Below are 26939 nucleotides of genomic sequence, written 5' to 3' on the forward strand. Positions count from 1 at the left end.
ACTCAGGATGTATACTGCCATGGTTGGGCAAGGTAAAGCTTGACAAATTTGGAATTCCGAATTTCATTCTAAATTGGACATGTAACGGAAAAGTTTGAGTTGCTACTTAGAATTCCTTTTTGAATCTTTTGCGTGTTTTGCAATCACAGACTAACTCCTGTCCGCTCTGCCGACTTGAATTACCAACTGACAATCCAGAGTATGAGGAGTTTAAAAAAGACAAGGTGAGTGAGTGTGTAAATAGGCTTGGGATGGTACAAATGATCCTCGCCTTGGCACCCTTCCCTGGCTGAATGAGTTTTCTGTTCTGCAGGAGAGAAGAAGACAGAGGGAGCACAGGCTGGAAGACCTACATGGAGCCATGTACACATGACATGACCGTGCTGTGGTGCAAGTTTGTGGAACAGTGACATTTTACAGAAAAAAAGCTTCAGGAAATGCTTAATGGTGCGTTCATGCCATTTCGTATAGAATTTTTTTTTTTTTTTTTTTTGCAAGAAATTGTTTGCAAAATGGCTTTGTAGCCATTTTGCAAACGATCCATTACTGGCAGCTCCATCTAAATAAAATCAAATATGTAACGATAAAAAAAATAACTTGAATCTGATGTGACCTCAAAGCTAGCATTTGTGGTCACCATTTTTGGAATAACGTGTGAGCACTGCTGTTAAGAGTAACAGGGCTTTCCTGTTCTTTGCGTTCATTTGGCATGGCGTGAATGCAGCATAAGCAACGGGATCATTAAAAAGTTAGAAAATGCTTATCTTTAAGTTGGATAAATGCTCCTTTCTCACTAGTTAGGATGAATATATTTAAAGATGAATTATGCTGTTTACAGCAGCCCTAAAGCATTTCTGTTAAGTCAATTTATTCCTTCTTTTTAATATAAATCTGAGCTTTAAAACGCACAAACATTTGTTCAGCTATATTTGTCTAATATGAATTATTCAAAGATGTGAATATTTAAGGGACTCATTTGTTTTTCTAGAACGTTTAAATCTAAGAAAGTGTGCAGTATAAATGATATGCATTTACATAAATTCCAGGTAGTCATTAAAAAAATAAAAAACAGCAGCTTTCCATACCACAGCAATAATCTGGGAGAACCCCATGTCTGCTGTTGGTGCACGTGTGCTAACACACAATATTGGACCTGCTACTGCTGATATTGGGGGGGGGGGCATTCGAACCAGTAGTATGGATGTATGCAAGTTAGAACGAACACACACACACACACACACACACTTCAAAAAACAACCCATGCAAAACAATAATTTATCATTTTATTTCATATTTGAATATAAATCTCTGTCAAATGAAAATACCTAAATGATAGACAAATCATACATATTTATAGAATTTATAAAAGGAAACGATAATCTGTGTTGTCGACTTGTTTTCTGGGATTTCTCGGACTCCATTACCATTCTTTTACATATTTTTCTAAACATGACATACATTTTTATAGACATTGTTTCTGTGTTGCTGTTGCAAGAGTTCAAGACATGTACAGGTCAGGCAGCCTTTTGTAAAATAGGATTCTCCCCCCAACAAAGTGTGTACATTTGGACAAAAAAAAAAAAAATTTAAAAAAAAGTTGTAAAATCCACTTTTAAAATGTTGGCCTGTGGAAGATGGTATTATGGAATAGATGATGTTACAGAATAAATCCAACCCTGATGAGGGCTCATACAAGCTGCCATTTGTAGTCACTGTGTGACTTAGTTACAGTTTGGTGAAACAGGCTACAGCTGAACACAAGATTAAAAAGAAAAGATCTGAACATTCCCCTGGCACAGTACGAGGGATAAGGCTAGAACAGTGCACTCATACCAATTCATACACCTACTGCTGACACAGAAAATCAATGAACACTCCAGTGGATTCCAGTCCTTTTTGGCAAGATTTGCAGAACACAGGATTGCTGCAGTCCCATAAAAGATTTGGAAGTTAAATAATTTGCACAAAAAGCAAAGAAAACTGACCTGACACATGATAACGCAGCTTGTAACAGCAGATCCATTGTCCTGCCACATGCTGAGACTTTGTGGATTGAGCTATGGATTGCTGAGCTGCCATTACATTGAATACTGTCCTCGACCTCAAACCATTGCGAGATGGCAAACACGTAGGAACCCTAGCTTTTGCTTCAGAACATCAAACCCACAGAAGATAAGAGGTAGGTGATGTGACCTTTTCAATAACGTATTGCTGGCATCCAGTGGTTACAGTTAAAAAAAAATTTTTTAAAAATAATGTATCAATACTATGCAGAGGGCAGAATACTGTTTTATGAAACATACTTCTCCAACGGCTCGCTCACTCCAACAAAAACTGAGTGTAACCTAAATTGTGTGGCATTAGTCAGCTTTAGTTTGAGCATTGGTAGTTTGTGGCAGTCTGGTGTGAAGCTAATTCACAACTGTAAATAGCATTATAAAGAGAAATTGGCAACAGGGAATCATACACAACCTTAATATATGACATTCAGTCCCTTCAGTCTACAGCCTGTATGCTATTGTCTGTTTGTAACACTGTGTTGGACACCATTAGGTTCATGGCACAAGGTCTACAAACATTATATTCACCTCTCTGTTAACTCCTGTGAACAAAACATCACCTTACGCTACTGAGAAGGCTTGAGATAGCTTCATATTTAACAGAAAACATTCACAAAACTCAAATAAAGGCTTCCAAGGGTCCAGCCTGGAATCATTTCAGTGTGTGGGTAGTCTGGCTACACGGATGTACATTGCTTGGATAAAGCCTGACATCCAGTGCGTCTCTCACTGTGGAGGATCGGTGTTTTTTTGCCTCCAACGGCGCCTTCCAGGCTGCTAACCCTAACCCTAAACATAACCATTGCTGCGCTGCCTGGGAGGAGACGTTGAGGGCAAAAAACACCAAAGACCACTGTGGAGATAGCTCTGGTAATGAGAGACTAGTGTGGGGGCAAGAACTACAACTACATTATTCTGGAAATGCGTTAGTCAGATTATAGTTTTGACCTTTACACATCCATTTGTTTTACTATATAAGATGTAGGTCACTTCAAATGTCTTGGTGTCACTTTTTAAAAAACGCAAAACGCCCTGTGTTCAACTCCAACACACTGAAAAAGGCATCATACGTATGATGAGTGGAGCAGAAATTATCAGAAGATTGATGGCAATTATTGCACCGGACATGACAGACAAGTAAAAAAAGGTAGCATGAAATGTAAATGTTACAAAGAAATCCTCAGATCACGCAACATGTGGGACAATAACGGAATGACATCAAGGGAGACGACTTCAGAGATTCTCAGATAAAAGTGATTGAGATGCACACGGTCCTAGACATTACAACAGAGCAGAGCTGTGGTTTTACATAGACATTCTGCTCTTGCATGTCAATGACATAGAATGTGATCTTAAGAATGATAGTGGCTCAAGAAACACATAGGTTTGTAAAATGATCCAAAAATGGCATCAAAATTTGCATTCAAAATCATCTGTGCAATCAAATTAAATGGTGGAGTAAAATGAATGATTTTTGCCGATCATTTATGCTCGATTACTTAAAAAGGCCATATGCTTACAGCCTGTAAAACATACATAACCGTTACCTATTCACTTCGCAAACATTCAATATGTTTCTACTTACTACGCAAATCCAAATACTCCTAACATAAATTGTTATTCTCTCATTCAAAAAGTGTAGCCGTGCAGAGATAAGCAAAAAAGGCCAAAACAGGTGGGCCACGCAAAGCATTGGGTAGTTCATGAAGGAGTGTCTGGGCAGGGGGGAAATCTTTGTGGGCACGCCAGTGATGCACAGTTATAAAAAGTAAGGAGTGTAAGGTAGTTCAGGAAACGAAGGAACTGCCCAAATCAACAGCCATCTCGGAAAACATTCATGGTTCCGGTACTCAAGACTGGCTTCACACATTCAGCCTCCTCTCAACATCGCTACAGGACACTTGACTGCAGTAGCTTGCACCAACATTGAGAAAAAAATAAAAATAAAAAATAAAGTACAGCATTACAGATGGGATATCCTGTAGTTGTTAAAGATATCAAAACATCCTCTCTTCCTCCACATGCTGCCACTGTCATCTTGCCTACCTGTGGGAGCCCATGAAGCACCTCTGCAGTGGGCAGCGCTGCAGAACTACAACATGGCTATGCTCTCTGGGGTACAGTTGAGATGTGTGGATGTGCTGCTCCCCCCGGGGGACTTGAGGCCCTTAGTCGTCCCACCTAGTATTGAGCCCCGGGCCCTGGCTCCCATAATAACCCCTGAGCCGTGGTGGTGACATTGCTGCAGGCCCGTCATCATGGTCTCGCTGGTCACGGTGCCAAACTCGTAGGTGAAGGTGCCGTAGAAAACCAGGATGTCCACTGTGAAGACCCACTCGCAGATGGCTGCAGCGTGCTGCAGGACGAAGCTCTCGTGGATGAAGAAGATGCCGCCTGGGAGGGGGGGACAAGTTAAGGAGGACAAAACATCTCTGGTACATGCATGAGCAAAACAAATAGAGTTCCTTTTTCACAGAAGCTACAGTGGCCTGAGCCAAATCCACGATATAATGGGATGAGATATACAACAGGTTAACCTCATAGGGAATAGGGTTAAAATGAAATTGCCTTTGCAGCTCCATTAAACAGATGGGTTTAAAAATAGGATATCAGCTGTACATCTCTGACCTTGAAGACTCTGAGCCAAATTCGTTAAAGATCTTAAGAATTTTTGGGACAATCTCCGACTATATAAGTCAACTAGACTAAATCTAATCTTCTGTTGAAGAACGGACAGGCGACATCAGCTTTTAGTGATACAATACCAACCCAAAGCAAAATTACATATTTGGGCATCACCATTCACTCATCGCTACAGCGAGTTGTCCAGGACAACTATGAAACTATATTAAGTAGTGTTCAAAGGGATCTGGCCAACTGGTCTGCGCTGCCGGCATCGCTACGGTCTAGGATTGCCGTTATTAAAATGAACATAGTTCCTCGTGTGAATTTCTTAGGTACAATGATCCCCTTACCCCCACCAATAAATTTCTGGAAGAAACTTGATCCCATAATTCGGCAGTATATTTGGAATAATAAACAACGTAGGCTAAAATACTCCACCCTGCAACGCACCACAAACACGGGAGGACTGGCCCTCCCCAACCTTAAAGCGTACCACAGACCTTTTATTCTATGGGCCCTCAGAGAGTGGATGGACCCCTCATCTACAGTTCCATGGAGAGAAATAGAGCAAAACCTCACTGGAGGTCTAAGACTGCAAGACCTTGCCATTACAGGTGTGTGTCCAAAAAAAGTGTATGCTAGTCTATTGGCCTATTATCACCAACACATTGACCAACTTTAAACAATAAGTGGCATTTGAACACCCCAATTTGGCACAACATACACTTAACACTGCATGAAAAGTGGGATTTTCATCAGTAAGCGGCACTGTAGATTGTCGTGGAAGTTCAGGTTTACGACTGTAAACGGCAATTTACAGGCAACACCGTGAATTGTCGAAAATTGACGTGGGCCTTGCTTGGCAGTTGTCCCCCCCCCATCACCCCCCCTCCCCCTAATTCTAGGGGTGGCTTTAACATGTAAATGAAAATGCTGTGAGCTATACAAATGCAAATCAGGGTAGCAGAAGGGGGAGTTTTACCCCAGGTGACATTTTTCTAAAAGGTATTAACTTCATTTTAAGAAAATCTCTGGTATAAATAGATCAGGCTCAGTATAGCCTAATTATAGACTCTTACATTTTAGCTTGAATTGATTTATTTAATGAAAGTATGCTAGATTAATTACTGTGTATGTCATTAACAATGGCCAATGTTGTGTAAAAAAGATACACAAAACAATTTATTTCAACAATTAGTTTTTATCAGGCTTTGCCATCAAGGTAAAATGTGCATTTCATGCAAACATCAGTCTCCTAGAGCTCATCCACTGTGCATAGTGGCATGACTACAGTGACCTTTCTTTGGTCTTGCTCATCCAAGATTGTCTGGTGGAATGGAGACAGAGGCACCACTCTACAGTTTTCTAAGAGAAGTCTTTCTGCTGACACCAAAACACTGGGCTTCACATAAAGCATATATCAGCTTTGTCATTGCATGACAAAGTCCCAACCATATGTCTTCTTAAAATACTGGCAAATTCAGCACCATATTCACATGTCCATGGCATATGAAGCTCTTGGCTCTGCTGAAATGGCCTCATAATCTGGACTTCAATTGTCCTATTGTTATTAAACTTTCCCAGTATGCCATTAAAACTCACTGTAATTCACCTCCACACCAGTCTGTGCGCTGTTTGCGCCCTGCTGGTTAATCTGGCTCCTCTTAGTCTCTCTATATCACTCTGCCCCTACCTCCACCCTCACTGCTTTGATTTGAAAAATAGCGGAGGGAGATGACTCATTCATCGAGAGTTAGAGCAAAAGCTTCCAAAGTATGAGAGTATTTCAGGCCAACTGGTAAAAGAGTTGTCTGTACACTCTGTCAATCTTCACTTGCTTATCACGGGAGTACAACCACGCACCTAAAAAGGAAACGCGCAGGAGTTGTTCAAGACGTACGGAGCGTTTTTATTTTTTTCCCTCCATGTCATTTGGGGCTCCGTAAAGATGCGCCCACAGAAAAGGAAAATACAACGTAAGTATATGATTATTAATGAAATGGCGAGCTAGTCTGTACTGTTTATTAACTCTTGAGAAGTACAATGACTGTCTTGGACATGGTCTGGGAGTGCATGCATTTTGGAATAAAACAACATCAATACTATCTGATGTGATAAGATGTCGACTTCCTACTGACCCGATTGTTTTGTTACTTAATGACGACTCTAAATTACACCTGCTTGGGAGACAGAAGAAAATTTTGCTAGCTGGATCAACCGCGACCAAGAAAAATGATAGCTCAGCGCTGGCTCCCCCCCCACTCGCTTTGTATAAAACAGTGGTTGGCGTACTTTCTGGACAAAGTTATGCTTGAGCGCTCTACAGAAAGGATTAACAAAGCCAAATCATCGACCATAGACCTATGGAAAAACGTAGTAGCACAAGTATCAGTCCTAATGACCTCAGCATCACAAGAATTAGAGGAGAGCGACTAGGCAAGGTGTGATTCCTGATTCCGGTTTTTGTTTATTTGTTTGTTTTCTTTCCTCGAGACCGCAGAGGGTGGGGGGTGGGAGAGGGTTGTTGTTCTTGTTCAATTGTGTTTGTCTGATCTGTAGGTTTAAAAATAAATAAAAAAAAATAAATAAATAAAAAAAATTGGATATCAGTCAGTGAAAGCAGTATATTTACCCCGTCACCAAAACAGAAGAGGAGAAGGCAGAAAGGAATAAATTGTAACAATAATGAGTGGTGGAGGAAAAACATCCCGGAAGCCACCGAGAGGCAGGCAGGGAAGAGAGGCCCCCAGTGAAAGTGAAGCCATCAGCATGGCCGTTGTTAAACAAGAGGACGGGAGGGGGAGATTAAAGTGAGCCCAGACAGATGTTATCGTGGCCTTGCTTTCCTGTCTCAAAAGTTGAAGGACAAACATCTTAAGCTGCGCAGTAGTCTGTTTCAAGGTTAGTGGAGTGAAAAGGAGAAGAAAACAAGAGTTCTGTCCAGTGTTTTAACAGCATGTCAGCACCTGATTGGACTGGGAGTACACTGGTCTCAGGACAAGGTGGAGCTAACTAATAAGGCCTGTAACAGGGTGGAGCTATACAAGCAAGCAAGCAGTTACACATCGAACCTCTACAACCTATTCCTTCATTTTCAACTGCACCACATGATTTTTAACATAGGTTGTAACCAATAATGTAAACGATGGCTCAGGCCAATTAGTCATTGCAGTGTGCGAGGACCAATAATATCAGGGCCCTTGAACTGGGTAACCTTAAAAAGGTCCCATGGCATGGAAATTTCACTTTGAGGTTTTTTTTAACATTAATATGCGTTCCCCCAGCCTGCCTATGGTCCCCCAGTGGCTAGAAATGGCGATAGGTGTAAACCGAGCCCTGGGTATCCTGCTCTGCCTTTGAGAAAATGAAAGCTCAGATGGGCCGATCTGGAATCTTCCCCTTATGACGTCATAAGGAGCAAGGTTACGTCCCCTTTCTCTGCTTTGCCCGCCCAGAGAATTTGGCCCACCCATGAGAGAGAGACATCATGGCTTTCAAACGAGCAAAGTGGCAGTTGGTCAAGGCCACACCCCCACTCTCCACCTTGCCCCCCCCCCTCTCTCCTCCTCAATAGCTACAGACACAGAAATGGCACATACTAAGGAAAGCTCATTGTGGGACTGGCTCTAGTGGCTGTAATTCTGCACCAAGGCTGAATTTCGGGAAAGAGACTTCAGATACAGTATTAGGGGACCACTAAGGCCTATATAAAAGAGACTTCAGATACAGTATTAGGGGACCACTAAGGCCTATATAAAAGAGACTTCAGATACAGTATTAGGGGACCACTAAGGCCTATATAAAAGAGACTTCAGATACAGTATTAGGGGACCACTAAGGCCTATATAAAAGCATCCAAAGAGCACCATGTCATGGCGAGGTCAGTGACTTCAGTCTGTTCGGTGTGTTCTGTGCCGTCGTCAGTCAGAGGAGCCTTCATTTGGGCCGATTTGACTTGTTGAATCGGAAGGTGGGCAGTCGGACTCAATGGCCAATCTGATTGGTGGAGCGCTAACCTGGAAATGACGAGCGGGATGAGCGTGACTAACTGCTCTCAAAATCTGACGAAAATCTTTTAAACTGACCTTTGTCGATCTGAAATGAAGACAGATTCAGCAACTGCACGGCCTATTTCTCGCTTCAGATGTTTTCAGAAACACATTTCGGTGAACTATCTTCGTAAAATATGATATTGTATTCTGAACGAAGCCGCCAAAATCCGGGCGCAGCCAGACCCACGTGACACGTTCGTCCAATCAGCTGCCGGTTTTCATTTTTTGGGCGACAATACAGATTAGCGCTGCTTGCTGTTAAGGAGACGTATTACGTCTTGCGCACGCGCAGAACGTACGCTCAAGTCGGCGTCGCTTCGGTGTGTATCGAGGCACTTTTTTGGACCAACTCGGGGAGGCAGTCGACTGCCTTTTCTGCCCAAGGTCGGCCGTCGGGTTGGTGTGTCAGAGCCTTTAAAATGTTATTACTGTTATTAGTTACACCTGTGCTTTTCTTGATATGACGCTAAAAGAAGTCAAAATACACATAAAACCACGTTTATCAAACATTGTGTTTAGATATAACATACAGTACATAACTACTGTATCTGCATAACAAAGGGGATGTCACTAGTAAGTAAAGGATACTGAGGACGAGTGAGACCATGGCTCCCAGTGCCAGAGCCACTCTGAAATGGGCCATCCAGTAGTCGAGGGCGGTCACAGCCACCCGGTAGGTGAGCACACACTGCAGGCACACAAACAGCAGCCCTGCTGGAAATGCCACTCCGGCACCCACGTAGTGTAGAGATTTGGCGTGATCAACCTGACAAACGGAACCATACGGTCAGAAGGGTTGTTTCCACTTCCCGAGGTCTAACAAAAGAAGCCAAATTTGAAGCTTATTTCATATTTACCTGGAAGTTGCCCACCATGACCAGGCCCAAAGCATTGGTGCAGCCGGACACCAGAGCGCTGGTGTTGACCCAACATCGGTGGCTGTGTTCGATCACCTGGGCGTAGCGCAGAAGGCACACCATCACCACTGCAGGACACAGGCGAACACATACACATTTACACTGCATCCATCACTAACACACACACACACACCCCCCACAACAAAATACCACACAGTACAACTGTAAAAGCCTTTGGATATGAAACTGTGGGTGGTGGAAAATCGAAAACACCATGGTTTAGTTAATTCTTCTGATTTTCTTCTTTCATACCGAATGGGGAAAATCAGAAATTTGAAGGAATCATACACACATTTTTAAGATTCCAAAATGCTTTAAAAACAGGATGCTCTTGCTTATTTATAGTTTGAGCTGGTGGACTGTCATGTGACTGCATCCGTTCTGCTGATCTTAGACTATCTGATTTGCTTTTACTGCTGTCTCAGCGAGGATGTGTTGTGTAAGCTACTGGCATCTCTGGTTGCATGAGGGGATACTTTTCTTCAAAGGCTTAGCATACAGACACCGTTTAAAAACTATAATCCTGCAGGTTGCTGTCTGTTACAGTACTACCACCGAGGCAGTAAAACACAGCTGTAACAGCAGCAAGGAAGTCAAAGATCAAAAACTAGAGCATCCAGGCAGCGTATACACTAGTGAGAGAGAGAGAGAGAGAGAGAGAGAAGGGCGCTGAGAACACACAGAATAAAAGGACAGAAATAAGGTGTAGAACTTTAAATGATGGAAAAAATTTAAATACATAGCAGAAAATTGATGTGAATAATGCATTGATAGAGGAAAAAAAACAGGAAATATGCAATTAAATGGAAGTGGGGGAATTGGGGCAGAGCTGAGTGGTGACAACACAAGACAGGGGGAGGAGGAGCAAAGGAGGAAGGCCATGGAGGGTACATGTAGGGGAGAGGACAGAGGGGGGGAGGAAGTGGAAGGAAAGCCGCATTCATTATTGATTAGAGAGCACAGGCTATTTCAAGCGCCTCCGTGTTTCTTGGAGGCTAGTGGCTGAGGTCTGTGGGCACCATGGAGGATTAATATAACACACATGATGGACAGCGGAGACGGACATCAAACACCTTTTACCTCAGCTACATCGATTCATTGCCTTTGTGTTAAAGAGCAGGAGGAAGCAGTCTTACTTACTTTGCATATTGAAAAGAATATGTATTTCAACAATGAATTTTGACAGTAAACACTCCATATTTGTGGATGTACTATATTATAGTATACAAATGAATGGTTATTTAAATGATACTTCATCTTTTTTAATGGTTTGCTTTTTAATACCGCCTTGTACATTATATTTGGGTTGTTTTTGGTCAAGGGATAATACACAGGGAAATCAGTTATTAAGGAATAATTCCACATTTTGGGAAATATGCTTATTCTCTTCATTGCCAAGTTGGATGAGAAGATTGCTACCACTCTCATATGTCTGTACACTAACTATGAAGCTACAGCCAGGAGACAATTAGCTTAGCACAAAGAATGTAGACAGCGAGCCTGGTGTTCTGTCCAAGTCCAAGAATCTGCACTTTCAAAGCCCGCTAATTTAACATATTATATATTTTATCCGCTTGTTTAATCTGTACAAAAACAAGTTCTTGTTTTCTGGGGAGTTACGTGTTGAAACCATTTCTCTCTCCAGACACAGTGACTTCCTGGAGTCTCCACTGGTTGCCTGGCAACCACACAGTGATGTCAAGTCTCTGGGATGTCACTGCCCCTGGCAAAGAAATGGTCCAGCACATTATTTTTTTATAAGTGAGCTTTGGAGGTACCAGTAGGAAAACCAGAGCTAGTTGCCCAGTGTTGGAGATATCGGTCGTAGAGAGGTCTGCCTTCTCTCCAATATAATGGAACTAGATGGCACTCGGCTTGTGGTGCTCAAAAGTGCCAACGTTGTGTTTTTTCCCCTTTAAACTCAAAAGCAATTTCTCTTTCCAGAAGTCCCATTTACTCAATATACACATACCTAGTTATGAGTAGTTTCATGTAGAAACTGACCAGTTTCATGTGTGAACTATGGTAGAAAGAAAATAGTTCCTACATAAAACTGCTCACATCACAGACATCTCCACAGCCGATATCTCCAACACTGGGCAACTCACACCAAAACAATCTAGACTGATTAATAGAACTACAGGTAAGAGGAAAAATATGTATATGTATATTTTTATCCCTTTACAACGTAAGAAAACTTTTTTGCACTCCTCTTTTGTCGGGCAGGTGTGTAGGATGTGATCAGAAATAGCAGATCAAAAAGTTGAATTGAAGTTGTTTTCCGTGAACAGGAAAAGGCAGGGAAAATGCCCTACCTTTTCCTGTTCACGGTCTGTGATGGGAGTGCCATTTTGTGAATGAATGACGTCATTCAAGAGCCGGACCTGATTGGTCCTGGTTAGTCAACCAAACTATTTAAGGCTATGGTTGAGGTGAATGTGTGTATTTACCTGATGAAGGTCGAGACCGAAACGTTGCATTTTTCTAAATAAATTATTGCTTGCGTAATGGTCAGTGTGCAGGACTTTTCGCTCATATTTTTATCCCTTTAAAACTATGCTAAGCTAACCATATTCTGGCAGTAGCTTCATATTTACTGTACAGACATGAGAGTGGATTCAATTTTCTCATCTAACTCTTGACAATGTAAAAAAAAAAAAAAAAACTAGGCAAAAAAAAGCAAATTGGCATATTTACAAGAATGTCATACATTTCTTTAAAGAAATTACTCTTGCAGACACCATGTCTTTTAATGGCGTGACTTTGTGTGTGTGGATTTAAATTCGTTGCCTTACCCATGAAGGCTCCAACGTTGCCGATCAAGCTGAACAGGCAGCTTTCAGGAGGGAAGGAGCCACATTTACTGTAGCACATGAAGACAAAACAGCTCTCAGTATTAAAAAAGGTAGGAGAATAACCTATACCCACACATATCACTGTATGCAAGGCCACAGTCCCTTTGCCATCTGTCCATATTTCTACCAGGACGGACTGCCATGTGCAATCAAAATGTATAGGAACAAATAAAGGGATTATGATGACACACAAGTGAATTTAGCTTCCTAATTTCAGATCAGATTTAAAATCACTTGCTCTGATATCATATGTAGATGTACAACTTAAGGTCTTTCTTCTACATACACTGGAGAAAAGCATGCCATGATGTCTCATGATGCCTTTCTGCAAGAGTGCCTTTGTACTCGCCTGTGGTTAGAGGCTTATTTGCAGATTAAACTAATGCAGTTTATGCAAAGCGTGGGTTAATGACTGTCACACAGCCACAACATAAGGTGCTAATTCATGCCTCAGGGCCTTTGCTGACACAAAATTGATTTTGTGTTCTGCAGAAACAACGAGGAGGGCGAGTAGCAGACCTGATGAGGGGGATGTCCTGGATGGTGCAGCACGTCTTGGGAAAGCCTGGTCGCGGTAGCTCCTCTGTGCATGTTACATTGTAAGACCTGGAGCAAGGACACAATGAGTTCAGTTCATTCTCCACTGGTAGCAGTGAAATCAGAATGTAAAATTAAAATGTCTTGTGCCCATTTTCTCGAATCAAAAAGGAGGAAAATCACTCACCAGTTCTCCACAGGACAAACATGGTGATTCATCACAGCCATGGCATACCTGTGGAGCAAGAACACACCAACGCAAGAAGTGGCAAATGTCAAACACACTGCTCTAATCCCTGATGATCCAAGGTGAACTGTTATCAAGGAAGAAGATTATACTGGGCTTCAGAAAAAAGGGTCATTCAACATCAAAGGATACGAACTGGAGCATGTGAATATACTCAAATATTAACTGACAGTGCGAATATCTCAATATAATAATATTTGAATATTCCTGTTTGTAATTTCCATCTTAAATTTGTTATCATGTAAATAGCTTGTGATACCCGGTAACACAAGCCAACACATTAGTACTTATTGCCCCATCTGTACACCTGATAATGTGAACACATTATGTTTCAGTGTGAGAGCCTCTGTGACACAGTCAAGGGTTGCTGTAACTCACACTATCCATATTCCTGTGATGGAGAAGGCAGACAGGCTGACAGGCAGGACGATCCAGGCAGTCATTGGGCTGGCAGTGAGCTGGCTTTGTCCCAAGCATGGGGTGAGAGGGGGGCTTCAGGCTGGAGTGGCGACACGACAGGAGGGATCAGGTGGGGGGTGGGTGGGGGTGCGTGGTCACTAACACACAGGGAAACACACAGGGGGGGACATGAGGAAAAAAGGGGGAATGCTCTTCTGCTCCACAGGGACCTGCAGCCAGCAGCAACCTGAAAGAAAAGAAGTGAAGGTTTTTATATATACACACACTCAGTAAAATGGACTGCAATTATATAGATTTGTGTTACACACACACACACACACTTATACTCCAGGAGTTATTTTGTAATGAAGACTTGTAATTTACCAATTTGTGAGTTTCCACTTTCCTTTAGTGGGTCTAATTGTCTATTTCAGTCAGTAATTGCCTACATTTCCCTTATCGCCAGTTGCAGGTCACTCAAGACGCAGCATTGCAGCATCATTGTATTTGGGCCTTTGACATACAAAGCTGACTTCAAAGAATGAGAAGCACCAGAAACAAACTGCAGAAAATTCAATTGCAGACACATTTAACATTGCTGTGCACCTTTGGATCTCTTCTCATAGGCCTGTAATACAATACTAAAAAACGGAGCTAATAAAAGAATGCAAATTGTTGAACCGGTGCAGTCAACTTCATGCCTATTATTAGACAAACTTCAATCTCAGCCTCTTCTTGGATAAAGTGTTCCCTCAGTCATTGTTAAACATAAGTGGAAAATGGTGTTTATGATGAGAAACTCTTGGACTTTGATTCTGAATGGCTAATACAAAACCTGGTGTTTACTGCACTACCTCTTTCACGCCATTGACCAGGGTTATCTGACCTGTGTTCAACCCTTCAATTGTCAGTTTAAACCAAGCCAGTCAACACAGGTTGTGGGGGTAGCTGTGTTATGGCACATAACAGCTACAAGTGTATGCTCTATACAGGATTTACCCAATTATACTTTATCGACAGGTATTGATAGGTCAAACAGCCACCCACAAATAGTCTATAAACAAAGCATCAGGCTGTCTTTGAACAACGGTTAAAGCTACTCAGGCTACCGAAGAATACCATAATTCCTCCATTCAATTAAGCCTAAGCAACGCACCCCAAGCTTCCATCCTTAACCGTTTTGCCAGCAGCGTGTTAGCATTTGAACAAAGTGCTGTGTGTCCACAGTAGGGCTGAACGATTAATTGCATTTGCGATAATTTCGCGATATGTTAAAACGCGATTTCCTAATCCCAAAGGCTGCGATTTGGTCACATGACTCGCGAGAGCAAATCAGTCTGCACTCCGCAGAGAAAGCATCAACTTAGCACGCTAACACTACACTGTACCTTGAGCTGATTTCTGTCATTCAAACAACTCTGAGTTGTAGTTTAAAACTTTTACAGCCATTTTAATAAAATGAAGGGTTTTATTCTGGTTCGAGTCCATACGTGCAGTTAATGGATACAGACACGCAGAACTGAAGGCTCGGTTGGCGGTTAGCTACGATTAGCGGTTAGCGGTTAGCTCCGTTATAAAGATATGGAGTGGAGGAGCTGCCACTGAGAGGGGTAACAACCAGACTCTGATAAATGACGTTCGGGGAGCTTTCACAGCAGCGTGGCCGCGGTGTTTCAACGGTTTTATTAGTACAGTTAATCCCACGGCAAGAACGCCAGCAACTAGCTAATCTAACGATAGCCTCTCTGAACAAGTGCACACGGCAGCACGCAACTTCACGAGGGGGAGGGGCTGGAGGCAGCTCCTCTCTGTGCACTGTAAAAAAAAAATACACTGGTGGGTGTGTGTGTGTGTGCTATATTTTTACTTTTTTAACTGTCTAGTGTGTAATTGTGTGTTGTTCATACTATAAAATGATTTATTGTTTGTCTTTGTTGAATAATACAGAAGACAAAGCTTAAAAAAAATAATCGAATCGCAATCGCAATATTTGGGGAAAAAAAAATCGCAATTAGATTATTTTCAAAAATCGTTCAGCCCTAGTCCACAGTGTGTACATACTGTTACAGTACTGCCTGAGGCCTTTTGGAGGAGCAACACTTTTTAGTTTGTGATCTCCCTGCAGACCAAACAGCCTCTAACATGTTCTGTTTGAGCGTCAACTTTACTCTGCAAACAAAAGTGTATTGGGAGTTGCACCTGGAGTTGCCCCAGCCTAAAAATAAAACAAGAACTTTGCTATTAAAATGTGAAGTGAAAAACATGCAGCTGTTACTTGCATCTATTCTGAATAAAATCAAAGGATGCAGCCAATGGCCAAGTGTGACTTTGCTCAAGATGCAAAAGGCGTTATACTGTCAGCTATTCCATCAATCAATGATAATCTCTCTCAAGGGTTAAAGACGACACAAGGGTTAACAAACAGCCATGTATATGGGCTCTTCCAGTCTCTCCACTGCTGGCTGCCAATTTAACAGGAGAGCGGAGCAAGAGGGATTAGGATCGTGACCGGCCTCTGACGAGCCGTTACCACCACTATCTTCAGCCAGAGGACATTATTTCTTCAGCGTCTTCTTGCGTTGTCACCCCGGCGGGAGGTGTGCCAACAGGGCTTGCAGCAGGTGAATCGGTCGTGCTATTAACGTCATCGCTACACAATTTCTTAGTAAAACCAAAATTAAACTGCCTTTTTTTTTGCCATGGCTATACGATGCTAACTGCAGAATGGATTTTAAGGACTTTGCGCGCCAATTAATGGCCTCCAACGTTTATATATTTTTTTCTACGAATCTTTGAGTTAACATGTACTAAACAAGTTGAATTTGCACCGCCACGCCTTGATGCTCATAAGAACAGCATGTATAGTTATCTTTATTGAAGTGAATTAGGTTTAAAATCGCCGTCATGCATGAATGAATATTTTTGCAATTTATACACATAATAATCCACGATGATCACATTACACAAAACTGAAATTGCACAGCGTTAATATTTTTAGAGAACCCCCGCCCCCCCCCCGACCAAATTTCACAAATCACGTTTTCAGGGGAGCCCATGTCTTATTAAGGGGAGCCGGTAGATGATTTTGTGGAGACAGACGGTCTTAGTTCAATTCTCTGCATTTCATTCATTGCCGGTGCAGCAGTAAACAATGGAGTAGGCTACTCTAGTATTGATTTAGGACCATTTAAGGACGAGGGGAGAACATTTCACTTTGTTTGGCAACATCAAAAGTCAATTAAGTTCTTTGCTGTCGGCTTTCCAACTCATTTTAAAAAAGAGACCAAGAGCCAGCAGCCACCCTGAACTGCCAGCTGTACAGTCGGGGCAAAGTGTACCCTTGTGAGCATGCCAAGGTCAGCTCTGTGGTGGAGGGAAGTGCAGGACAACACATATCATTTTACACAGTGGACGGTCACAAGTGTGTCCTTTGCTCAGAGGGGAATATATACGTTGAACACAAACTCGTCTTGAACTAATCCAAACGAAAGGTCAAACTCACTAATAGTTTTTCATAGTTTTGTTTTAACAAATGTTACATCTTTCCTGATTATTGTTGGGGTACAGGAAACCTAGACACAACAAATCTGTTTTTCAATGATTAATGGTAATCAATCACTTAATGACAGTGTGTCAGATAGCTCTTATGATGTCATGAACTTCCTATGTTACTCTATTACACTATTTCCTATTAGTATGCAGAGACAGGAAAACCAGGGCTAGACTAAATGGAAAGAGTCTATTCTTCAAAGCCATACCGGAAAAGAGTTTTCTTGTCAATTTCCACATTTTCGCATTTGCATCATGTTTCAACTATAGAAATTAAACAGAAAAAAAAAATATATAGAAATTGTCCATTTTATTTCTATTGTTTCAACACTCTGTAGTCACTGGGTGTATAGCTGGGCTTTAAAAAAAGGGAAGGATTTGGCCTGGTTAAAGATCAAAAAGAAAAGTTTGGACAGAATTCAGACAGAATGCCTATTGTTGATACACCGCCCCAATGACTTGCCCCATCATTTAACAAACAGACCATGGCTGCGGTCGAAAAGTGGAAGGAAGGAAGTGTAACGGTTCAATATGCACTCATTAAAGTTAATTTGACTGGCAAAACAGTTAAAGTCATTACATTACACAATAATAAGTCATAATTTGTAAGAAGTAAAAAGTTTTGGATCAATTTTTACTTCTTCCAACCATATGTTAAATTAAAGAGTCAATGTAGATTTACATATTGCAATAATATAATCCTACAATGAATCATTGTGAAAACAATACTTTCTAGATGTTGTGTTGTTACTTTGGCCAGGTCATCATCAAAAAAGTGAATTAGTACATTCATGATTTGTCCATGTTGACATTAGTTGCTTCATGTACATTTATTAAAAACTTTGCATTGTTTAGCTTTTCATACAGCTATACGTCTAAACTCTGGGACAAGGCAGTTATGTGTAAATAACTGACATGCTGATTCCAAACAGACCGCTTTGTCAAGGCAGTTTGGACTTCAGATAGCTTTTACACAGTGGCCATTGTTAATGACAAATCGTGTTCCGCTATGAACGTGCACACACACGTATTGTTTGTATCACAAACACGGTCGGTCAGTGAAGGCGCAGTCGCAGCGGTAGCCGTCGTTGCCGGTAACATACTCGTATGACAGAGTGCACGGACCTCCATTTTTTTTTAGCCGCGTTATCACGGAGACCACACCGACACCGCACTCACTTTTCGGCAAAGACCCACCCTACTTTGCATCTGATTGGCTAAAACTCGTTTCGTTGGTAGGTGGAAGTTCGATGATTGGTTAAACCTAGCACATCAAAAACAAATCCCATGTGGACTTTTTAAAATTTATTTTTCTAAAATAGTCATACGCCAGAAATCCGTCACCAGGCCCAAGTACTTTAAGCCCTGCGTTAGTTAGAGCTGCGTTCCTCTCATATGATTGGTATGTGAAATCAATTGACTCGAAAATATTAAACCGCATGCAAGTTTGTTTGTTTTTTTTCCCCCTCACGGCCGCACGCCGGAGATCCGGCACGGTGCCGGAATACTTTAAGCCCTGCATATTATATGCTATAAGGGTTAGATGGTAGCGGGTGGGTGAAAGAAATACATCATTAATGGGACAATATGCTCTAAATATTCTCTCTACTGCTCTGCTGTGCGCATTTACACACACAACGACAGCAGTCAACAGCGTAACTTCGATTATTTCAAAAGCTAAAAGTTGAGTTATGTTTTCTCTGTCAACTAACTACAGGTTTTAGTTTTGCTGTTTAAATGTCCCACGATATCAGCTGCAGTGACATTACTGCATGCTTGGAAACGTTTACAAAAAAGGAGCCATCATTCAAGTAAATCTTTAATAAAAACACTCATAAATCAATACGATACTTCCTTTAAAAAGCAATAGCCTACAGGGACTGAAGAGGGAAGTGAAAACTTATTTGGGTGGGTGATTTAAGGTAATGATTCGGATGCCGTCAGAGCTGATCCGCGCATTCTCACATAATATTAATACTTTCACACATGGTCAAAAATAATGTAGTCATATCTGTAGTGACTTTTAACAAAAAACATATATTGAAAAAGCCCCTGAGGGGCGAACAGGTGAACTTGTTTCGGACGCTGCTCTGGGCTAAAAAATAAACCATTGTCCAGTGTGCTGTGTAACTTGGATTCAGCGATCCAGTCATTCACAGTTCCTTATGCATGCTCACTGTAATTTCACGCGTCGGAGACTCTCGCATTAAACTGTTTATTAAACCACTCAAACAGTGCATTATATAATAATACTCCTAATTATATGATTAGGTTGCAATGTCTCACAGAAAATAAAAAAATTATGCACGGGATTACGGCTGCCGGCGCTACTGCACACTTTAATATTCTGATTATGGACGGCCAAATGGTGATGCGCCGCAAGGACTTGTGGGAAGCATTGAAGCACCTTTCCTTATCACTTAGACAATACAAACGGCTGTTATCATGGCAGCCACTTAACTACTGCCAGGTCATTTCACTCAGTTAGGAACCGTCCTAAGCAAAATTGATTATTCGACCGCAGCCCTTGAGTCACGGACATTTGCTCTCCACATCACATTTGACAGCAGTTCAACAGATTTTGTAAATCAGTTTAGTCAGTCTTTTCTTCTCCACCCATTTAAATATACTTTTAACTGGGTCTTTACATGTTGCTCTTGTAACCATGATTTGTTTTCTAAAATAAAACCCATCAGTCAAAATAGAATATTTTTATTAATTTAAAAAAAAAAAGTTAGCGGGCAGTTAGTGGGTATTACTTTTGTTGTTTTTAGTTCACCATTGAGGAAAGAGTGTATTAGAAAAGAAATACATTAAATATATGCATTTCTACAATTTGTCCAGTAGAAATAAAGCTCCCCAGCTACCCCACATCATCTGCAACTCAAGTCAACAATGTTACACATGACATTTCATTATTGTTACAATGTCCTGTGAGCTGTGTTTCCAGTTTATTTCCTTTGTTTAAATTGTGTTATTTTATCAGGTCATTTACATAAACAAACACTGAGACTATCGCACATTTGTTTTATACATCCATGTTGCTCTCCCGCACGCAAAGTTCAAGTGTAGCCGTTTCTTCATATGTCTTGGAGTACCTAGTAGATGTTCACTCTTGTCTGAATGTATACAGTCAGCAATTGAGTGCTTTCAAAAGCTTTTGAAGTACCGCTACTGTCAAATATGGTGCTCTGAGCAAAGGCCGAATACTCACTCACTGCCAGTCGAGGTTGTTTTACAGTTTTCACACCAGATGGTAAAGTTTTGCAACTTACAGCCAGGGAGAAAATAAGGCAACTATAAACATGCAGCCTTCAGCACGCACACAAAAAAAAACAGCCAGACATTGTTGACCCACAGCAGGCAAAAGAGGTTCGCTGCAAATTGCCGTTTTGAAATTGCCATGCCATATAATTGCATTTGCAATAATATCGCGATTTCCTAATCGCAAAGGCTGCGATTTGGTCACGTGACTCGCGAGAGCAAATCAGTCTGCACTCCGCAGAGAAAGCATCAACTTGGCACGCTAACGCTACGCTGTACCTTGAGCAGATTTCTGTCATTCAAACAACTCTGAGTTGTAGTTTAAAACTTTTACAGCCATTTTAATAAAATTAATGGTTTTATTCAGGCTCGAGTCCATACATGCAGTTAATGGATACAGGAACGCAGAACTGAAGGCTCAGTTTGCAACGATTAGCGGTTAGCTCCAGTTAGCTAGCTCCATTATAAATATATGGAATGGAGGAGACTGCAGCAGAGAGGGGTAACAACCAGACTCTGATAAATGACGTTTGGGGGGGCTTTCACAGCAGCGTGGCCGCATTGTTTCAACGGTTTTATTAGTACAGTTAATCCCACGGCAAGAATATCAGCAACATGCTACTACTAACGTAACGATAGCCTCTCTGAGCAAGTGTAACGTTGACGCACGCAACTTCATGAGGGGAGGGAGGGGCTGGAGGCAGCTCCTCTGTGTGTGCTGTAAAAATACACCGTTGTATATTTTTTACTTATTTAACTGTCTAGTAAAGTTAAAGGTCCGTGTACTTGGTGGCCAACGGATTTTCGTTTTGAAAGGAAAAAAACAAAATCGAAAAACAGCCAGTTTCCCAATTACCATTAGTAAATAGGAAAACGAAAAACAATCTCGTTATCCGATTTTCTTTGATGTATTTGTAGATGGAACTCGGAAATTAAAATGTGTGTATAAATCTTATTCCTTTGTCAGTACCCGATCCGTACCGCCTGTAAAATCCGTTCTGTGCACTGCCTGATCAGTTCTACGCTTGCGCGAACACCGGCAAACTTCACAGCTCTATGCACGCATTGGCGTAAGGATGTTTGGACATTCCCGGTTACCGGAAGAAAACATTAGACAGTGACAGTAGACTGTAAACTTCATCTTTGCCATCATAACAAGGTGTTTGCTGGAGTTGCCTAAAGTATCTGTTAATGATATACGGAGGGTCGTCCGGCCATCCAGTACAACACCATGTAGCAAATTAAATAAAGGCTTCAAATTTTACGTTTCGTCATTTCTTTGCAACTTTGAAGGTAATTTGCTAACGCTAGCTAGCCTGAGCTAGAAGCCTTGCTTTGGTGTTATAAGTCATGACTCCGTCCTGCTTCAGGTTAACCATGTTTTAAATAAAGTTTAAGCATGTGTATACCTCTCACTTCATGTGTTTGTACTTTTATGAAAGTATCAGGTAAAAACAGGGCTACAAATGAGATCTCGGTGAGAGACCAGCATACTCCTAGCAAACTATTATGTAGCTCAATGCTGGACATTTCACCCCTAATTCCGGTCACTTTACTGTATTTGTATTTGTTTAGTATTTGGTTTAGAAGCCTTTATTGGTGATTTTTTACGGTACAAAGTCCTGCTATATATGTACATAGCTAGCTATATATGCTCCGCTATGTCGCGTTAGCATGCAGCTACAATAGTTAGCTATGAGTATGCTAACGTTAGATTGTAGTGGAACGAAGCAGCACTTTGTAACGTCAAAAATCGCAGACCAAACACTACACAATCGGACATGTTTCAGCAGGAATGTGACCCGGAATTGGGGAGAATTTAACAATATTATGCGCATGCACAGAACGGATCTTACAGGCGGTACTGGCCAATAAATGCTATTGAAGGGCGGGTCTTGGCGTGGCGGGAGTAACTTCCGGGTCAGGAAAAAAAATACCAATGCAAAATGAAGGAATACGACTTATACACAGGTATTTTAATTTCCGAGTTCCATCTACAAATACATCAAAGACAATCGGATAACGAGATTGTTTTTCGTTTTCCGTTTTTTAATATCAAAACAAAAAACAAATAATGGGTTGTTTTCCGTTTTTTGTTTTCCTATTTACCAATGGTAATTGGGAAACTGGCCGTTTTTCGTTTTTGTCCTTTCAAAACGAAAATCCGTTGGCCACCAAGTACACGGACCGTTAAAATAAGCTACTTTGCATCACCTACTTTCATCATCACATACAGGCCTGGCCTAATCTTGTGTTGTTCATACTATACAATGATTTATTGATTGTCTTTGTTGAATAATACAGAAGACAAAGAGCTTAAAAAATAATCGCATATTAAATCGCAATATTTTTGGGGAAAAAAAAAAAAAAAGCAATTAGATTATTTTCAAAAATCGTTCAGCCCTACTTGCCATGACAATTACATTTGTGGCTGATTAATAACCAAATATAAATCAAATCACTTTCAGTGTTTTGATGTCAGTCATGAAAAGATAACGTTAGCCTCATTATTATTAGTTATTCAATTTAACAATTCTGCTTCTATACATGCATTGGGTGACATGAAACAGAAAACTTTATTATTAAAATTTTTTTTCAGATTCACAGTTCCAACCACGCACATACAAAACAAGTTGTCACAACAGAATAGTAACGTTGGGTAAAATGATGTATCACCAGAGAAAGTTCACCAACCGGTTGCAGATGTAACGTTAGCTAAAGTCAGTAAGGGAATGTTCGGTATTTATGGAATGGACCACCGGAGGAAAATAGGGGAGGGTCATGTCTTTTTATTCTTTGTTGAGGTGAGGGTCACCCAACATTTTTTAGTCTGGGGGGGGGGGGGGTCACCCAACTTTTGTATTCATGAAAAACAGCAACATTTCAAAGTGGCTTGTTTGGTGCATATTTTTTCATGTAGCTCTTAGTCACGGCCCTCCTTCGCTACCAGATGGGTCTATAATTGCATTGTTTAAAAAATGAGTGGAATAATTACATCTGGCATGACCAGATATTTTATAAATATCTTAAATAACACAAAACAACTAAATGGTGGTAGGTAATACATCAGATTTCATATACTGCTTCAGTAAAAAAAATATTACCTGGCTGACGATGGGAGCAGCAGGACGCAAAAAACGAAAATTACTGTTGCACTAGTCTGGACATCTTGCCGTGCCAACCTTGCAATAAAGGTTTCCAAAATGCCATGTATATAAATGTGATGTCAGCTTACTAATTGATTGCGGGTTTTGTGTAGATTTGGACTTTTATATGTTTATTCCACTTTGTTTAAACGGTGAAGTGGAGAGGCCTCCTTCACCTGTTTGGAGCTGGCTGGTGAATGTGACGCTCGTATAGGCCTTGCTGGATACACCGTGACCCTTTTTGTGGATCTATGATCACTGTGGATTACTTTTTTTTTTCGTGTCATTGGATTACGGCAAAATACGGATCTTTTTTCTCAACGTGTTTTAACATTTTATGGTGTGACTGCGCTTTGTTTCTGTGTTTGGAGAGGCATCTCAACAGACTGTAGGTTGAACACTGATTGTTCACGGTTACATTTTAGTTGAAGTGTCGGGGCATTCCGCCACCGTCTGTCTATTGCGTTCCAAGTCAGCCGTGCCGCAATTGGATTTCATAAGGGCGAATTGTTAAATTGTTACAATGTAATTTAAAATTTGCTTTAAAAATAAACATATATGTTTTGGAATATAATGTTCAGCTTCGGCAGCTTTACCTATGTGCTAAAATATAGCATGACTGAGCAAGCCTAGTGACGAGTCCATAGCAACCAGTGTTGAATTTGTTATTTCCCAGTGTCCTTTGCTGAATGTTCTCAATGTTTTATGGTTTTATTTCCATATGAATACTAGTTTACTAGAGGAGTAACTTGAAGTTTTTTTAGCAGTGGGGGCAGGTCTGTCCGAACAACAACCCAACAGGCCCAAAAACCTGAATAGTTATACTTGTTGTTAAATTGCAATGTGAGCGGCAGCCAACTATGTCGGCAGGATAATTTAAAAGGCAACTGCGACTACATTTTTTGTACAGCCCTATTTCTGATACCATGGTGGCAGAAATTTTGCCATGGTGGGCCGCCACTACAAAATCAACAGAGGACACACTGAATGCAGTAATGCAGGAAGTGTGCATTTAGTTTCCATGCTTATTGTGTTTCCACAACAATGTTAGTAAGTGAACTTAAATGGCCACCACACCATAACAGAGGAGTGTGATGTGTAAGAGGAGAATGCAGAGGTTAACTCATGTACGTCATGGCTGTAAAAAAATCAAATGGCATCTGTACATCTTTGCTAAGTGTGAACTAGCACATAAGGGGAGGGTCATGCCTCTTTTTCAAATCATTTTGTAGGGTCATAGAAAAATTATTACTGGTGAGGGGAGTTCAAGTCTTTTTAGCCTAAAGGTCCCAAAACTCCTCCAGTGGCCCCTTAAATAAATAAAGTCCCTAAGATATACAGCTTAACTATAGTAATATTTCTTTAAATATTCATAACTAGGCTCTCTGGAGCAGCTAAAACGCATTATAGGGAGTTAAACGTAGGCAAAGCTGTCTGTGTGTTTGTAACATTACGGGGGGCCATAACACCCCCAAGCCCCGCAGCCATTCAGAGGAAATATTCGCCACTGTACTTTTAAGATTCGATAAAATTGTGACAATGTACTTAAAGGAACACCGAATTAAATGTATACACTTATCCACAGTCGACAACCAAACAAATGGAGCAACATCACTGAGTTCGGCAGCCTACTCTCGTAAACCGGGTAACGTTAACGGCGGTACCGTTAGCCTCGTTAGCATCTACCAAGCTAGCTAATTAGCTTGCACTTTACCAGTTGTCTTGACTTGCCTGCATCTTGATTTCCGCTAACCTATGTGATAAGCTGCGGAACAAATTTTAGAGGCTGGAACACTGACGCGAATGTGGCAGTTCATACACAAAAACAGAATCTACACCTACCTTCAACCTGCTATTCCTAACACAGACCTCTCAACAACCTTGGTTTCCCTATGAAAACCTAGGATGAAAACAGACGCGGCTAGCCGTATAAATACCCTCCGGTTGTGCTTTTCAAAATAAGACAATGATAGTTTTACTGAATGGCTTTTAGGAAATTATACAATTATATACATTATACAACAGTATTTGTTTCTTTTTACAAACTCATTGCTTTCATGGCCCTGTTTTAATATGAATGTATAAATATAAGATGCTCTGCAGTGCTACAGAAATATAGGCTACTGAAAAACGTATTCTCACACACAAACAGAAATAGATACCGATGACATCACCTTAGTTGGTTCCAAAGACTTAAAAAAAAAGGTTGGTCCCAACATGTCAGTTAATATACATCAACAGATTCACCACGTGTTCAATTTATTTTATCTTTATATGATTTTTTTTGTTTTTTCAATGAATATGAAGCTTTTATTTTCGCAAAATCTCTGGTCTTATTGTGGTGTAACTAACTTTACGCAGCTCTCAGTGTTGGCAGGCCCTACTGTGGTGAAAATGTCCATTGAGAAGTTTAATTTGAGTCTGTTAGAAAGTAATGAACCTCCTGAAATCAAATATCAGGGATGGGAGTACACGTTTCTCTTATCGTTATGATAAATATAATAATAAAAAAGACAAATCTGGAATAGGATTTACAATTGATTGCATATTGCAGCCTACTTATAAAACATGCAACTCTGTATAATTACAGGCCTACAGAACATAAACATTTAAAATCCAAAACGTTCTACTGATGTTAAGTCTCTATAATAAGAAATCACGTTGCCCTATGACAAATGATGCAGGTGACCCTCAGACGAACTTGTCATTGTAGGTGACAGGTGTTACTAATAACATTAACGATGGCTCTGTTCTATTCAAGTTCCCCAGTAAGCATCATTATTTACACCTGTGCTTTTGACATGTCAACATCTCTCCTTCATAGGGTAATGGAATTTTATGTTCACATGGAAATACATCTAAAAGACACTGTTCAAAACACACACATTTGAATGTTGTAGTCAGAGTTGACATTTTTGTAAAATACAGCCACAAGAGTAGCTCAATAATACATGTTTTTGCTTCTTTACTTAAAAATGTTAAACTACAGAATTAAAGAGACCCATCTGAGGATGTCTAACCAATGTTTTTCATTGCAGTCATTTTTACATGTCACAGCAGGAAAAAGCACAGATGCAATTAATAACAGTAATTAGCTCTGACACACAAGACCCCTGCCCACCCATAACAACAGCTGTCCAATCAAAGCTTCAGCTCTTGGTACGCATTTAAGTTGAATAACACAAAGTAACATTTGAAAGCTGTTTTGAGTTTCCATTTTAAAATTCAATTATTATTACATTATTTAAAGTCGAAATCCACGTAACTATTATTTATTTATTTTACTTT

The 26939-nt window shown here is 40.7% G+C and overlaps 2 protein-coding genes across 4 annotated transcripts in view; one reads left to right on the forward strand and one right to left on the reverse strand.

Annotated features, from left to right (window-relative positions):
- rnf181 (ring finger protein 181) overlaps nt 1-2233 on the forward strand; it is a 4251-nt gene extending 2018 nt beyond the window's left edge. Inside the window, exons 4-6 of the mRNA XM_031300827.2 lie at nt 1-32; nt 150-224; nt 314-2233. The exon at nt 1-32 is cut by the window's left edge and continues 84 nt beyond it. Of these exons, the coding sequence (XP_031156687.1) occupies nt 1-32; nt 150-224; nt 314-373 (167 nt within the window). The 3' untranslated portion in view covers nt 374-2233. The remainder of the gene's footprint in view (nt 33-149; nt 225-313) is intronic.
- LOC116050615 (transmembrane protein 150A) overlaps nt 1271-26939 on the reverse strand; it is a 37882-nt gene continuing 12213 nt past the window's right edge. Inside the window, exons 1-9 of one of the 3 annotated variants that reach the window (XR_004896538.1) lie at nt 25494-25579; nt 13672-13939; nt 13234-13281; nt 13029-13115; nt 12450-12517; nt 9595-9722; nt 9326-9503; nt 4043-4454; nt 1271-4006 (exon numbers count right to left, since the gene is read on the reverse strand). Coding sequence is in view for 2 of the 3 variants with exons in the window: in XM_031300824.2 (XP_031156684.1) it covers nt 4153-4454; nt 9326-9503; nt 9595-9722; nt 12450-12517; nt 13029-13115; nt 13234-13281; nt 13672-13736 (876 nt within the window). In the remaining variant the exon portion in view is untranslated. Of the gene's footprint in view, nt 4455-9325; nt 9504-9594; nt 9723-12449; nt 12518-13028; nt 13116-13233; nt 13282-13671; nt 13940-25493; nt 25580-26939 lie in introns of those variants that run through there. The other 2 variants (XM_031300824.2, XM_031300826.2) reach the window with 2 other exon arrangements.

This window comes from Sander lucioperca, chromosome 2 (assembly GCF_008315115.2).
Source record: "Sander lucioperca isolate FBNREF2018 chromosome 2, SLUC_FBN_1.2, whole genome shotgun sequence".
NCBI classification, from domain to species: Eukaryota; Metazoa; Chordata; class Actinopteri; order Perciformes; family Percidae; genus Sander; species Sander lucioperca.